Source organism: Monodon monoceros, unplaced genomic scaffold, assembly GCF_005190385.1.
Source record: "Monodon monoceros isolate NGI ecotype Baffin Bay Population unplaced genomic scaffold, NGI_Narwhal_1 Super_Scaffold_21, whole genome shotgun sequence".
In the NCBI taxonomy this organism is placed as follows: Eukaryota; Metazoa; Chordata; class Mammalia; order Artiodactyla; family Monodontidae; genus Monodon; species Monodon monoceros.
Genome location: NW_021703778.1, coordinates 161791263 through 161808600, shown reverse-complemented (window position 1 = coordinate 161808600; position 17338 = coordinate 161791263). Strand labels below are relative to the sequence as shown.

The following is a 17338-nucleotide window of genomic DNA, read 5'->3' as shown; positions in this document are numbered from 1 at the left end:
TGTGTAGTGTTGTTTAAATCATTTAATCAATAAATTGTTCTTCTATATGTGGAATTATGAATAACTTCCCTAGGAAAACGTTGGCTTTGCTAGGGATAGAGTCTCAAAATCATCAAGAATGATGAAGCACATTCCTTTGGAAAGTGTTTAGGGTGCTTTCTTTACTGCCTAACCATAGGGAACAAGCTGTTGTGTTGCGTACACACACACACACACACAAACACACTCACTCGCTCACTTACCCATCAATTTCAGAGTCGGTGAGAGAATGTATCCTGGTGATGTGAAAGGTTCTCCCAGAGTCAGTGGTACATGGCGTATATGGAAACCGTAAATGTTTGTGCTGTGTTTTCTTTTCAGATAATTAAACCAATCATCCTGATTTTTTATTTTCTCGTTCCCCCATAAAATCTTGGAAGTAACTTTTTACTTAAGAATAAACTAAGATATTCTGCCCTCAAACAGGGTAAAAAGACAATCTCTTAGAAAAAGTATATGTAGAATTCCAGCCTATCATATTTTTACAAAATGAGGAAATAGACTTTTTAAAGAGATCGTAATGTGTTGTGATGTCAAAATGAAGTGGAATGCCTAGTACCTTCTATATTTAACACTTGTTTACAAAATTGTAATGTCAGGGTAGGTGCAGGAAGTGCCAGTTTGAACTGTTGAATATTATGTCACATTTTGCTTTTATGAAATAGTCCTATCTTGAAAACCTGTGTGTGTGTGTGTGCATGTATGTATGTATGTATGTGTGTATATATATATATATAAAATAAAGGCTATTCTTGTTGGCGCTGTAACCCACTAGTTGAACATACATTGATGTACTTCATTCATACGCAGTCGTCTTGATTCCCAGTCTGATTGTTATTTCCATGTATGTCTGCATTTTCTCTGTCTATCCTACCATTGCATATATAGGCAAGAGGAGGGATTTTTCTCACTGAATGCCTCTCAATTTTTCCTCTTCAGCCAGGAAAACCAGTCATAATAGAGCATCAGGAAAACTAAGTCAATTTTGTATGTCATTTGGAATATCTATAATATATTTGTTCTCCTGTGTGCTCTCTAAATAACGTAATCTTGTTTCCCCCAATTTCAGACATTCAGGTACCAACTAATTTTTCCTTAAATTTATTTTAAATGGAAACTTTATATCATTTCCATAAATGGAGAATAGGTGCAGTTATCATCTGCCATAAATAGAAGGAATCTATAAAAATGCAGTGAAAGAACAATGTTATAAATTTTAGCTAAGCATTCTTACTGTAAAGCCCGTTAGCTTTCTTCAGAAGGGAGATTTTGTTATTCAGAGGTATAAAAGATGTGTTAGCACCAAACTGAAACTTTGTTTTTATTTTAATCGGGATTTAAAGATAAAATCCCCTTGATTAAAGATAAATTCTTGATTAAAGATAAATTCTTTTTGGTACTATTTGTGTAATGTGCCTATACCATACTTTTGGAAAACTGCTCTGTATCCATTAAAGAAGTCAGTCAAGCATTTCATTTTGTTTGCAGTTAAGAAAGCCATAGCTAGGTATAATGCTGTAGCATGTAGCTGTAGCATGTAGTTGTAGCATGTCTCATAGTATATGCTTTTTCCATTCCCTCCTATAATAAGTGATCCTTACTATGTGTATTTTTCTCACCAGGATATTTTGCTCATCAACCTCATTATAGAACATATGATTTGTGATACAGACCCTGAACTTGGAGGAGCAGTCCAGCTTATGGGCCTCCTTCGAACATTAGTTGACCCAGAAAACATGTTAGCTACTGCCAATGTAAGCTACAGGCATTTTTCTCTTTTTCATACTAGTATAATTTTTATTGCTGGTAGGAACCAATGCAGTTAAAGTTCATGGAAGTGTTTTCGATTCCTTAGAAAACAGAAAAGACTGAATTTCTGGGTTTCTTCTACAAGCACTGTATGCATGTCCTTACTGCTCCCTTACTGGCAAATACAACAGAAGACAAACCTAGCAAAGGTAAGGTAATACAGGTTGGTAGTTAAGTTCTTGGTTCTTGAATTCTGAAACTCAAAAAGTTGGGGTTAACCTAGAGGTCTACTAATATATTTTCAAAAGAGGTAATTTCAAGGTAAAATTTCTTTTAAAAGTGCTATAATCAGAGGTACTAGAACTGTGAAAGAATATACTAGAGATAATTTTTTGCTTTCAGAATTTTAAAACAGTATTTTTTGTTAAAGCAATATTTGTATTTAGTTTGCATTTACATGTATGAAACAAATAGAAGGAAGAAGCTATTAGAAGATTCATTTTAAGTTATTTGTACTCCAGGTGTGTAGATACAGAGCAGGGCTTATGCTTAGTATTAAGCAGTTTTTCTTTGCATTGAGGATTATTCCAAGGTAGGATTATTTCTGCATTTTATTCCTTTAGCTTTGTGTGTGTGTTTGATTTAGAAAATAGTTTTAGGGTCTTCATTGGGAAATTCCTTATTGAAGCTTTGAGAATAAGTAAGTTATTTTGTCATATGAATTATCAATATAGTATATTTAACTTATGACACCACTTAGGAAAAAAATGTTAAATTTACCTTTTTTAATGACTCTAGAATCAAGTCTTGGAAATGTGATACTAATTTTTCTTGTCTACTTTATTCATAGTAGGTAAAGCTTGAGGCTTCTTTCCAAACCCACATGTTCAATTCATCAAACATTTATTGAGAACCCATTGTGTGGAAGGCACTGTGCTATATATATAATCTTTAGGAGTTAAATGGGAGAAATAAAAACAGTGAGTAAAATAGTTTTGGAGGCTTACTGCCTGGTGAGGAAGATAAGCCAGGAATTATAATTCAGCGTGGACTCATTATGTGTAGTAAAAGGAGGCACAAAGTACATGAATCAAAGGAGCAGAGAGAGTAGTTCCATCAAAGCCAGATGTGTGGTAGGAGGACCTCCTGTGATATCTGTATATCCGTTGAGGGACATAAGACATGGTAGAGCATTCTTGCCCTCTCGAATGAAACAGATCTAATAGATTTGTATCCCAGTTTGCCTTACTAATAACATTTCACACCTGGGTCTTGTGACACTAATTCTTCACAGAGTTATTTAAATTAAATGTGAAAAAATGGAAAGCACAGTTCTTGGCACATGGTAGGCATTCAGTAAATGTTAGTTCCTTTTTCCTTAACTTTAACATATTTGGGTTAATAGAAGGGATTTTACTTGATTAGAATTCGGATTCTTAATTTGGGGAGGAAAAGAATATAAGCCATTAAATATAATTGTGTTTTGTTTTGTTTAGATGATTTTCAGACTGCCCAGTTGTTGGCACTTGTACTGGAATTGTTAACATTTTGTGTGGAGCACCATACCTACCACATAAAGAACTACATTATTAATAAGGACATTCTCCGGAGAGTGTTAGTTCTTATGGCCTCAAAGCATGCTTTCTTGGCATTATGTAAGTGTTGCTTCTGGTAGAATTACTTATTGTCTGTATATTATTATTGTTATCTTTCGGTGTTATTGCCTGAGAAGAAAAGATCACTGATTGCAGGAGACCGAGGTTCTAATACTGAACTACACTGATAATGTACTTTTGCCACATTTTGAGCAGGTGACTTTCCTGACTCTTCTTTCTCAATATACAGTAAAGGGGTTAGAGTGTACCTACAAAATGTATTAAAGTATTATTAAAATGGCACATTAAATCATTTTATTTGCCGTATTTATTTTTGACTTTGTATAGCATGACAATCACAAATTGGACATTCTTGTGAGACCAGAGTCTCACACTGAGTCATGAAGAATACATTCGTAATTAGGAAAACATAGCTAATAGCACTGAGTTTCCAAAATACATTTTTTCTAAGTTACAGAATGCCTAGCACAAATGCCTCCAGATGGTCTGTTCATTAATTCCACAAATATTTTTCCCCCAGCTTTACTGAGACATATTTGACATATGACATTGTGTTACCTCAGATACTTTAGAGAAGGGGTGACAGACCGCAGCTGTGGCCAAATCCAGTCCATGGCCTGTTTTTGCACAACCTGCAAAGTGAAAAATAGTTTCTGTGTTTTTAAAGCATTGTTCAAAAAAAAAGCTACAGAGACCATATGTGGCCCACAAAGCCTAGAATATGTATTCTGTAGACCTTTATGGGAAAGGTTTGTCACCTCTCGTAGAGCAACAGATAGTCTTTTAACAAGGCTGTTCTTAGTTATACATGTTTTTCAAAAGTTGACTTTCACTGTATTCTTAAGACCCTAGTTTACAGAAGTAAAACATGTTTCTGAATTAGAAATAGGTTAACCCAGAATATTCTTGATCATGTAGCAGTCAGCCTTCTTTGGTAAGTTGGCACACCAGTTTTAGAGTACCCTAGAGGCTCAATAAGAAATGTCTGTTGGTAACTAACTCTTTCTGGCCTTTTGGTTTTTATGGGTAGGTTTGGTTTTGTTGTTGTATAAAGGCATCATAATCATCCAGTAATTAGAAGCCTGAACATATATATCCATTTTTGCTGTCTTTTTTTTACTTCATTTTAAATCATTTTGCTTGGGAATTCCCTGGCCGTCCTCAGTCAGTGGTTAGGACTCTGCACTTTCACTGCCGAGGGCCTGAGTTCATTACCTGGTTGGGGAACTGAGATTCCACAAGCTGTGCGGCACAGCCAAAAAAAATGTTTTGCTTAATTGACTTTTAAAATATCCTTAAATTATGAAAACATTGTTTATAAGGATATTTCTGACATTGATTTATTCTGTCAACATTTATTTTATCTTTAAAATGGTATTCAAAATAGAAAGTTTAATGAATTTTTCTTAGAAGGAAACCTATTAGGGTGACACTTGTTATAGTTGAATTAGTTTTTCAGTCTGGTGTACACACTGCAGTATGAACTGAGAATACAATGTGGTCAGATGCTTTTCAGCCAAAAGGAATAGTGCATATAAAGGGCTCTTAAACTCATACTCATTTTCCTTATAAACCTATCATAGCAAAAGTGAGAGTCCCAAAGCAAGTTGAGAGGAAGTTAATAGTGAACACTTCTTTGATTTGTTCTTTCATGTCAACATAGAAGGTTTTGTTTGAGTGTAGGAAAGGGAGTTTGAGCAGATGGGACAGAACGGGAAAACTGAATAAATTTAAAAATTAATCAGTTTTATTTAACACCTACTACCATGTTTTATTGATTCTAAGATATGCATTTATCATCTCAAATCAAGGTGAGTCTTAAAATTAATGGCATGTCATTATGATTGGTAGCTTTTTTTCTTTGTTTTGTTTTCTTAGTAGTAGAAAGGAAGGTTTTTTGCGATCAGTGGCATCTTACATTTGATGAAGTATGATGCATACCTAGTATTAGGAAAAAGATGATTGACCTGAAGTCAGTTGTCAAGTGGCTCAGAGTTCATTAGGAGGAGATGGTCTGTAAATACCAAAACAACATCAAAAGCACTATATCGAGGTGTGTTTGGATGTATAGTGGAAATGATTTATTCTCCCTGAATGAGGCAGATCAGGAAAACCTTGCAAAAAGAAGTAAAGTAAGTTGTGTCTTGATCATGGGAGAGTGTGAAATTCTTGGTTGAATACACAATTAAGATGAACAAATGTGAAAGTGTGGTATGTTAGAGGTTTGGTATAGGTAGAACACATGAGTCTAGTGGGAGAGTGGCAGGAAACGGAAAGGCCTTTTCTTTAGTCCTTCATCTCATTTTGCTTACAGTATTGCAAAGAAAATTTCTCACAGTTCAGTGAGAACTATGAAGAGAATCATGACAAATTAATGAGTTTATATTGTAGGAAATTAAGCATGCTAGCAAAAATCTTAGTTATGTTTTATTATTTTAATATTTTCCAGACTAAGTTAGGTTATCATTAATTAAACCTTACTCTTTCTCAAATGATTCTCAGTGTCTCTTCCCAGGATTGAGAATGAGTAGCTTCTGAAAGAAGATGCCAGTCATTAGGAATGCACTCTTTAGGACTGGCTATACAGTAGGAGTTTTAATCAAGGATTTCTAAAAGAACTAAGCATAAATTTGCAGAGATTTACTATCTATTCAGTCTTAGGAAAGAGTACATTAAAATATTAAGTATAGTTTTTTTTTTTAAGGGAGATTTTATAAGTAGATTTAGATGTCCACTTGTAAAGACAAAAGATTGGTTAAATGTACACAGTTTGGGGACCTTGAATTTTTCATACCTGCTGGTTCTTAATTATTATACTTGTATCATATTTAAAGACGACGTAGTCAAGCCTGTGAGTGAGAACAACCATCCTGTTTAGTCTTTATAGGTTAGATATGTATGTGTACAAACACACAGACACACACACAGTTTTATCAGTCTTGGCCTTTACCAGATTCTTGGATCTTAAATTGTAGCTTTTTAGTTCATACCTATATGTTGTCTGGCTGTTTTTTAAAATATGGAAATCTATAAGAAGAATGAAGTAGAGAAAAATTTTGTGGTAGATGCTTTTTTTCAGCTATCATTAGTTACATATGCAGCAAGAAGTTTCAGACTTACATAAAATGTCATGTTGTGTAAGGTAAAGATTTATTATTTGTTTTAGAGATGACTGAAACTAAGCGTAAGAGATTCCTGGCATGTTTAAATAAAGGTTAGAGATGTGAGTGGAAGCAGAGTGCACTTTTACATTGACAATCCTACATTTGTGCTAACTTGACCTATCGCAAAAGCTTTCTCTAACCTCCTTCAAGCAACTTGACTTCATTAGAACTCACTGGTAAATTTTTGAAAGTAACTTTATTCAACAGCAAGAATAGTGGTTGGACATTTTTCATGCAAGTTTCTTTTTGGGGAGAGGTTTGGGTGGAAATGACACGATTCTTGATATAAATAAAATGAGGGCAAATGAGGAGCAAAACAAAAAAAAAGCCCATTAGAATTACCTTCTGTCTACCTTGGCAGTTTCTGAACAAAACTGCTCTTGAGGAGATGGCAGTGGTGCCAGCTGCATACTCTGGTCTTAGCGAGTTCTAGGAAGGGGGTTTTCTTTTCACTTACCCGGGAACTGCTTGCAGACCATAGGGTTCAATTAGTGTGTGTTATGGTAGGACACAAGTCTTCACAAAGCCTGCAAAGTTGGAGTAACAATTTTTAAAATAACAGCACTTGCCTTAATTACTAAAAGCTTAAAATTTGGCCTATTAGCATGAGCTCTAAAGTATTGATTTTTATTCTGACAAGTGGAACTGCCTAAGTTCCTTTGTCAAGTAACATTAAAAAACAAACAAAACAACAACAACAACAAAAAACAAGCTCTCAAATCATTGTTTTGGGAAAATAAACCCTTATTAGGCTTTGACTTATCACAAAGAAAGATGATGCTTATTGTTTAAAATGTCTTATTTCACCATGCTTATGTATTTGAAAATACTCAGTAGTTTAAAAAATAAAATGCAATTACTCTTCTATAAACTATTTTGAACTCCCTGCCCAGAGTGTCTCTTTAGTAAGAGACACTGTTAAATAAGTTGGATTGTTAAGGCAGTTTATAATCAATTGTACCTAATTGGGCATTCACTTGTGGACCTCTTTTCTGCCAACTAAAGAAAAATTGAGCTGCTTTACTCCTCTGCCTTCCTACCCAGAAACCGTGTCAGCATGGTTGCCTGGCTACCTGCTCATGAAGGACTTGATTAATAACAAATTGGCAATTTAACGAGCCACTTCCATGATCTCCAAAGAAACCAAAATACAAACACAATATTTAATCTTGCCAACCGAAGACGATGTGACTGCATGAAGTGAGTATGCTTTTTTGAACTGTTTACAATAACTGGGGCATTAACTTACTGATAATTCCATTTAGGTAAAGAGGGCTTTGTTGAAGTCTAGCTGTCTGAGTATATTTGGATCTTGACGAATGGTGACTTAAGTAACTCCCCATACCTCAAGATGTAAATATACCTTTTAATCTGTAAGTTAAAGCCTAATTAATTGTAAAAAGGAAAACTAGGGAAAAAAAATAAAAAGCATACTCGCTGCAGTAAGCATAGAGGACCACATTTTAAACACATCCTCTAAATTGATTCCTAAACTCCGGGAAGGCAAATTTTGGGTCATGCAGATTTCTGTGGGTTTATGGCATTTCTACAAACACATGCAAAAACAAATCAGTGTAAACACCATTAACCCTGATAAGAGTGTCCAAAAATAAGGAAGATCAAATTATAGAGTGGATTGCCCTAATAAAACAATGTTTTTTCTATTGTTTTGAAGGTATATACAAAAGGATATATTTGGAATTTTCTCATCTTAAGTAGTATGATAGGTTAATTCATTTATTAGCCCTAGCTTAGCTCTAATTTCAGATGTAAAGTACATTTTGGTAATCAGTAACTTCTTTCCAGAATTCTTCTGGCTGTCTAAGACTTGTGTTCTATGGTGACATACACTGCTTTTAGAATACATTTTTCTGATAACCTTTTTGTAATCCTTATCTTTAGGTTCATACTTCTGGAAGCAGTAACTTACTACTGCATGAAGAACTATGTTTATTTAACAGGTTTTTTTGTAATTCTAAAATATGAAGATATGGTATGTAATTTGAACAACAATGCCTCTGTGTTTCAGGTGCTCTTCGTTTTAAGAGAAAGATTATTGGATTAAAAGATGAGTTTTACAACCGCTATATAATGAAAAGTTTTTTGTTTGAACCAGTAGTCAAAGCATTTCTCAACAATGGATCCCGCTACAATCTGATGAACTCTGCCATAATAGAAATGTTTGAATTTATTAGAGTGGTAGGTTCTATACTTTTTAGTTAGAATTTTGGTTTTGTTTGAGCAAATCAAATATGCATTGTTGGTATTTTGGCTTATTTGAGATTATTATATTTGGAGAGAATTTTTGAAAGAAAACCAGTGTTACCAAAAGCTTATGAGAGATTCAATTTGAACTAACAAAAACCAAAATAATCTCTCTCAGAAGCTAGTTTCAAATCATCTCAGGATAGTTTGAAAACTGATTTAACACTGTCACGGTAGTCATTTTAAGAAAGTAAAATTATAGTTGACATAAGTATTCAGATGCGTTTTTTGTTTGTTTTTAACTTTGAGGTTTTTTGAATTTTTCTTGACATTCCTCCATATGTCTCTAAAGAGCAAATTTCATTCTTTAATGATATAGTAGGCTGGTAGTTCTCAAACATTGGTGTGTCTCAGAATTATCTGTGGCATGCTTTTTTAAAATTTCGGTAAAATAAACGTAACAAAATTTGCCCTTTTAACCATTTTTTAAAGTGTACAGTTCACTGGCGTTAAGTGTATTCACATTGTTGTGCAATCATCACTGCCATCCATCTCTAGCACTTTTCTGTATATATGCCTAGGCACCACCCCAGACTTACTGAATGAGAATCATCTAGGGTAGGACATGAGCATTTACTTTGGAAAGAGCCATGGATAATTCTGAGGTACACCAAAAGTCAGGGGCTATTGAAGTAGCCAGTATTTGTTATGCCCATTTGCATTTTTTTGTCCCTAAGATTGGATAATAATTTTATGAAATTAAACCATTTTGGGCGGGTTTATGAGTTCACTACAATTAAGCCTCATATTTTGCTAATTTTTCCTATCATTTTTTATTATAATTCTTTTTTATAGGAAGATATAAAATCATTAACTGCTCATGTAATTGAAAATTACTGGAAAGCATTGGAAGATGTAGATTATGTACAAACATTTAAAGGATTGAAACTGAGATTTGAACAACAAAGAGAAAGGCAAGATAATCCCAAACTTGACAGGTAGATTACCACATATTTGAACCTATTCATTCAGCGACAAGTTTATGATGGTAGCTCTTTTTTGCTTGTTTATTATTTAGCTTGGCAGCAGAGGGGGAAATAAGCAGATGGAGGTTGTAGTTTTCTCTAATGGTCAATGTAAATGTTTTCTTGACGGTGTTAGGTGGGTATCAGTATGATTTGTAGACTTTTCTCAGGCATATATCAAGTTAGATAATGCAAAAGAAAAAAAGCAAAACACTGATATGGCAATAAGGCTACTTTTGTGTCCAAAGTAAAATCAGAATATTATTGTATTTGCTTTGCTTTAAGGTTACAAATTATTTTAATGCAGTTGTGTACATTTTTTTCTAAATACCTGAGTTCACATACTTGTGGTATATTTTAAAATCCATAAATTAAGACTTGTTAATTCGTAGTGTTAGCAAGTTTAATAACTGATCTGTAACAGTACAATTTTGATAATGGGAATTTTGATTCCACTACTTAACACTAGATATGGTGGAGTGTAGTTTTTTGTTATATGCTAGGTAAAATCTGTTTTTTTTCCCCCACCTCTGTGTGTATAAATCTGTATTATTCCATTTATCTATTAAGACTGTAATTTGGGATAATATTTGAAGACGAAAGTCTATTAATTCTACTTTCTTCTCTTTACTCATAGTATGCGTTCCATTTTGAGGAATCATAGATATCGAAGAGACGCCAGAACACTAGAAGATGAAGAGGAGATGTGGTTCAACACAGATGAAGATGACATGGAAGATGGAGAAGCTGTCGTGTCTCCATCTGACAAAACTAAGAATGATGATGACATTATGGATCCAATAAGTAAATTCATGGAGAGGAAGAAATGTATGTTGAAAAGATGGGCAAGGAAATATTGAAGGCTTTCTCACTCTAGGTTTATCCTTTTTTTCTTGACAGAATGATTAGTATCTACTTTGTGTCACAACAGATATTAAAAGACTTGCTTTAGAGTGTGAATTTAATAGCTCTGTTGTGAAGGTATAGGCTAAATTTTCCTAATTTGTCTTGAGTGAGATATTTCAGAAGGGTAGGAACACTGACGGTCTCCTTCCTTCTCAGTAGTAAAGTCCTGTGGATAAGGATGCTTAGTATTTTGCTAAGCTTTGTTCATAAACTGAATTTCAGTGTCGCTCTCTGGCAAAGGAGTAAGCTAGTTAATTGTGTTTTTAGTGCCACCTCACTTGGAGGTTTTTAAAAAGATGAGTATGGGTGACAATTATTGACAGTATTCTCATTTTTAGTAAAAGAAAGTGAGGAAAAGGAGGTGCTTCTGAAAACGAATCTTTCTGGTCGGCAGAGCCCAAGTTTCAAGCTTTCCCTCTCTAGTGGAACAAAGACTACCCTCTCCAGCCAGTCACCTGCAACAAATCTGCCTGGTTCTCCAGGCTCACCTGGATCCCCAGGATCTCCAGGCTCTCCTGGATCCATCCCTAAAAATACATCTCAGACGGCAGCTATTACTACCAAGGTATGTTTTTGACTCCCAGACTTACCTAATTTAAGCTTTCCCAACAGTAAAATTGTTGTGACTAGTAGTCCCTTTGGTTACTGTCTTTTGGAACTGATTTTAACATTTTGTGAACTAGGGAATAATTCTCCCACCAGCAGTTGAGAAACTTCTGAAAGTTTTTATGACCAATTCAGAAGTTTGAATATATTCTTATTTTGGTGGTTTGCATTTTAGCACCTTAAGTTCACATTTGTATGTGTCAAAACATTTACAGAAATTTTAAAGTTAAATTATTATTTACTTTTATCAGCTTTCCCAATTAATACCCAGATAAAGACTTCGTAGGAAGAATATAATCTAAATATCTGGACACTCCTAACTTAATTTTGTCAAGCCAGGTTTATAAAAAAGAATTAACTGCCTACTATCACTAACATTTCCTTTAGGAAGGATCACAATTTTACCACCAAAAATGTAGGAAAGACATAATCTCAGAAAAAAACAATTCTTTTGGCTGCCTTATGTTTCCCTGGACTAGCAGTTAACAGACTGGCATTTGGGATTCATTGATCTACATCAAGACTAAAGTGAGCTACAGTGGTTTCTGGTGAAGGAGCAGGGCTAAAAGGAAGAAGCCTGGATGAAATAATGAGGAAGGGACAGGGCAGAATCACTTTCCTAGCCTCCGATAGTCTGTCTACCCTCATTTCTAGTGTCTGTTTATTTTCTGTGGTTTTAATTTTGATGCTGTTTAGACTCTGTTAAAGAAAATTTTTTTAATGCATAAAGTCTTAAAACTTAAGTTTTGAATTTTAAATTCAGTAATTAGTATTTATCTACTGGGTGTTTTGCAAGGGTCATAAACTGCTTAAAATTTTATCATGGAAAACTTGGGAAATATGTAATGAATTTCAGCTGCATACAATCTCGCCTCCCAGAAATAACCAGTTAGTATATTGGGGTGGGGGTGTATCCTTTACCAGACTTAAGACATATGTATTTGAAAATGTAGTGTTTTCTTAAAGTAATCCTTACTTCCAAACAGGGAGGCCTCGTGGGTCTGGTAGATTACCCTGATGACGATGAGGATGATGATGAGGATGAAGACAAGGAAGACACGCTCCCTTTGTCAAAGAAAGCAAAGTTTGAGTCATAATGGCAGCTGCCTGTGATCAGTACCTGTTGAGAAAACTGGTTCTCTACCCCTCCCCACTACAAATCTATAACAAAGCAGTGGCCTGTTGTGAATGACTGACACGGCTCAGCTCGCACACTTGACTTCTGCTCATCAAGTGCCAATTCAGTGGAGCAGGAGGAGGGGATAATTATACATTTAGGGGGAAGACTTACACCTTCGAGGTCTAAGCTTGGACCACACATTGCCCTTTTCTCAGGGAAGGAAATGGAAACGAAAAGCCAACAGGGCAGGGGTTTTGTAAATGGAACTCTGGATTGACCGGTCAGTTGCTACAATCAGAATATGCTTTCTCGGACCATGTTTGAGACTCAGAAGAATAGGCTTTTCTGCCTTAATTCTTCACTAGTTAAGAATGCCAGCAGTTTCTTTGTATAAAGAGACCTGCCTTTAAAATCGTACATTCTGAACATTTTAGTCAAGCTACAGCAGGTTTGGAAAAACCTCTTTGGGGGAGGGGCGAATATGAGGTTTCCTCTTTTTTATCTGTTCCCTTTGCCCTTCAAACTGCAGATTTTTTTTTTTTAGTGGGGATTTGTCCCTACTTGATTAAAGATTGAGTGGAATTCTAGATGTGGTCATTTGTGTCATAATTTTTTTTGTTTCATTTTGTTTTTGATTTTTTTTTTCTCCTGAGTGTATGCTTAGTTGTTGAGTATATATATTTGGGACCATTAAAAACTTTTTTGATGTAATATAACCTAACGTTGTGCTGGTACCTGTTTTACCATGTGTAATTTTTGTTCTCCATCACAGTTCTTAATTTGTTTAGAGTTTTATGAAAGATGGAATAGTTTTTATTGACAAAAGCAAAGTAATCTTACAACTATGTGCATACAAAAAGCAATACTATTTTGTGACTAAATATTTTATATTAAAATTTACATCAGCAACTGTCTTGAGAATTCAGGGAAATAGAGTGGAATTTAAAATTTCAGCAGCTTTGTTAAACCTAGAAACATGAAATTAGTATTCCAAAGAGATTCTGAAATTTCATATCTTGGGAAAATGATGGTACATTAAATCAAAATTGAGGATGAATAATTTAAAAATAACGTATTTGACTTTTGAGTAATAAAAAAAGTGAAGAGTAAGAGAAATTGTATTAGTTGTATTTTTTTTTTCTTTTTTTTTAATTACTCCCTTTGGAATACCAGTTGGAGTTGTAAGCGGTGGTTCCTAAATAAATACCTGGCCAGAGAACCATCAGATACCACTTCATTAAAACAGTATGTTTAAATAGGTTCTTTTTATTGTCTTAGGTGTGCTAAAGTTCTTTTAAGGAAACGAACATAAATATCTCAATTCCACATACCTTCACTTTTTTAAAGTGAAGATTTTAGAACTTACTGAAGAATGTATTTGCAAATGTGAATAAAAATCCATATCTAGGAAAAGGATACTATTTTAAGTATCACATACTTTAACTGGATAATCTAGCAAGCACTGTGTGCTTCTACCTTAGCTCCTCTTTTGCTTAGCCCTCAGTACATCGCAATACCAAAAACAAGCTTATATGGAATGGTTGCATAGAAAACCAGAAAGCAACAACTTGCCACAGTCATGAAAAGTCTTATTGTTGGCTAATTTTTTTTTTAATGAAACTTTGGGTGCATTATTAACTAACTGTAAGAGTTTACGTGTGTTTCACTACAGTACAGAGCTTCTTCTGGGCCACAAGTTCTGGCAATTAATCATTTTAATCAACTTATCTTGCAAATAAAGAGAACAGAAACTTAATAGGATGTAAGTTAATTATATTACGTCTTCCTTTATTACCTAGAAAGTCCCGTGTGAAATGTCTGTGCCTTAAACATACAGTTTAAACTGACCTTTCTGATTGACTTGTGGAACATGTATTTGTCTTGGTATTCTGGGGGTTCTTGGGTAGTGGGAAGAACCATCCCTTGTTTTTATGAATTGTGGTCCAGTATATTAAAAAAAAAAAAAGATACTAACTATTGGCCTTCAACATTTAAGGGATGCCCTTCCATTGATGGACAGATGGGTTACTGAAGCGGAACTTCACACACGCTGCTACAATAGGAGAAAAGTCTAAACAGCTGCTCGTTTCATGGAGGAAGAAAGACTCTTAGCAATAGATTGCTAGAAACACAACACTTGAACTGACACAGTACCGTCTGACTCAAGTCCACACTTTCAAGTATAAATACTATTTTGATAACCGATGTGAATATAATAATGTAAATACGTATTTTAATGATACCTGTTGGTTCTTTTGCTCATTTTAAAATGAAAAATTTCACTTCTCAGAGTGATTACCTAGCAGTTTCTGAAAAAGATCTGTAATTGCTACAGAAAACACCCTGACATCCCATCTTGTCCAGAAATGCTATCCTGGCATTTTTTTGGTAGAATGAAGCCTGATGGGTTTTCTCTGCCTGATTGATTGTACTCAGATCCTGCATGTCATTTTCTCTGGAACACCAATGTTGCTGCAAGTCAATTTTGTGAATTTGGAACTGAGGGGGAGACATGGAGCAGGGGGGAACATTCCTCTGTTTTTATTCTTTATTTAAGCAGTGGCGTTTGTAAAGCTTGCAAGATTAGAACAGCAAGGAGTTTACACTGGAAGATTTCTTTACGTGGATAACTTTATGTTATCAACCTGTTTCTAGTATTCACCATGAATAACTTTGTTTAAACAGCATGGTAAAATCCCTTCGGGGGAAAATTTAGGACCTTCGAAATTCTTCTATACAAGGAAACTTTCTCTGCCATAACATCCATTTTGAGCAAAAGAATTACAGAAACATTTTTACGGGATGGATTATTGTCTACCATTATAGTGGGACATTGACACATGAGGAAATGGGGCAATCATCAGTATTTGTACTCAGTGCTAAATCAGTCTGATTTTCCTCTTTGGCCTTAATGCTTCTTCATCTTGGCTCCTTTGAAAGGAAACTGTAGAGAGGCTCTCTTCAAATAGATTAAACGTCCTAACTGTTGGAGTCAGATGTCTTGGTCCTTAAAATAACTCTAGTTGGAGACACAACTTTCCTTGACCTTTCTGCTCTCCTAGGTAAGTTCTTCCATGGACTCCAAGGGCATAGTGATTTCTTCAACATGATGCTAAATCGGCTTAATTTCCATATATTCCCACCATGGTGTAAGTCACATCCTACCTGCAAATTCAGTGGGCCCTTTCCATCTTTATATTACTTGACACTTAGGCAGCATTTGCTACTATCCATTGTCTTCTTGATACCTTATTCTCTTGGCTTCTCTAACGTGCTTTAACATTACTGACCTTTCTACTGTTTGATAGTTCCCTACTTTACCTCTTAAATGCTGGGATTCACTAGGGTTCCATCTTGGGTACTCATCTTCCCAAATTCCAGCCAGCCACATTACTTAATGTCCCTGTTCCAATCGTCCTGTGCTCTAAAAGACTGCCTTAACCTGTCACGTGCCCCTCTGAATGCTCTTCTTGCCTTGCCTGCTGATGAACTCATTTATCATTCAGAAGTGCTCCCCTGATACTTGGGACTCCATCCTTGAAGGAAGGGGTTATATCTTTTTCAACTTTGTATCCTTAGTATCTAGCATGATACCCAGCCCACAGATGGATCTCCACATGTTTATTGGATGAATAAAGGAAAGACTGAGTAATGCGCATGCAGTATAGAGACTGGGAACGTCTTTTAGCTGATTCCCTTACACAGTCAAGTTTGACTCATTCTTGACCATGAAATTCCTTCTGGATATAAAGGGAGGACTCAAGACCTCTGTCCTGTCCTTCATACCTTTGAGCCTTAGGTTAACAACACAAGGGGGTATTTTTGGTTCATACAATTAGCGTATCTTGAGTCATTTCAACAACCACTAAAATCCTACTTAAACAGACCAGCTTTCCTGGTCTGTTCATCCTGGGCTCCAGCATCTCTAACTCTTTAACTCTCTTACTGGTCTGTTGGTCACAGTTCTTCACCTGTAAGTACAGACCCCTGCCTTTTATTGCTAGACTTAGCCATAGCTGTAGATTTCACAAACCACTTATCTGTTGGTCTGATGTTTATTTTATTAAATCTCATGCTCTTAACCTTTTATATCTTGGTCTTTTTCCTGGGGTGTGAGTTCCTAGAAGGCAGGCCCAGATTTAGATGATTAGGTATATAGGTAGGTTGGTTGGGTAGATAGATTTTCTATGTAGAATCAATGGATACTTCACAAGAATAATAAAAGGGATGCATTTTCTTCATTGCTGAAAGAACAATTTAGATAAAGAGCCTGAAGAATGTGATCACTCAAACTGTAGTACTGCATTCTAGCATTAAATAACCCTGTACAGGAATGTGTTGCTGCTGTCTTGCAGAAAAGAAGCAGATCGATTAATTTTACTTTAATGCTGGTGTAATTCACAAAGCAAAACCTGAATTGCTACTTCAGGTTTTCTCCTTCTAAAGTACTATTCTGGAAGGAGATGAGGAAATAATGACATGTTTTATTAACAACTTCCTAGATGGTTCTCTGGCTCATAGGTGTCCCAACAAAACCAAGAGCGCAGAAAAAATTGTCTTTTAGAATTCTCGGGTAGCTTTCAAAAAGGCTCTGAATGTGATTTGAATTATTAGTGAAAACCTTTTGCCCAAAGCCCTGCCAATTCAAGTGCTTCTTGGACCTACGTTGGAAGACTAGAATGGGGGTGGCGGTTGGGGATGGAATGAACAAGAGGTTGAATGAGCACTCAAGAAACTCACAGTATGTGCTCCACACATGTTGATTAATCAAATTGATACCAAGAACAAATTTCCTGGGAGAAAGTGGTGTAAAGCTGCAGAGACAAGGTGTAATTGCAACAGCATAGTCAGAATGTCCTGAGTTTGAATTCTTACTCTGCTACTGAGACCTTAGACAAGTTCCTTAAG

At 35.3% G+C, this 17338-nt stretch overlaps 1 protein-coding gene across 2 annotated transcripts in view; it reads left to right on the top strand.

The window, feature by feature from the left end:
* The window catches only part of PPP4R3A (protein phosphatase 4 regulatory subunit 3A), a 38481-nt gene extending 24935 nt beyond the window's left edge, over positions 1–13546 (top strand). For both annotated transcript variants that reach the window (XM_029237388.1, XM_029237387.1), the window contains exons 8-15: positions 1662–1793; positions 1895–1997; positions 3285–3443; positions 8598–8767; positions 9629–9771; positions 10436–10626; positions 11043–11269; positions 12297–13546. In XM_029237388.1, the coding sequence (XP_029093221.1) occupies positions 1662–1793; positions 1895–1997; positions 3285–3443; positions 8598–8767; positions 9629–9771; positions 10436–10626; positions 11043–11269; positions 12297–12407 (1236 nt within the window). In that variant the 3' untranslated portion in view covers positions 12408–13546. The remainder of the gene's footprint in view (positions 1–1661; positions 1794–1894; positions 1998–3284; positions 3444–8597; positions 8768–9628; positions 9772–10435; positions 10627–11042; positions 11270–12296) is intronic.
* Positions 13547–17338: the final 3792 nt, after the last annotated feature.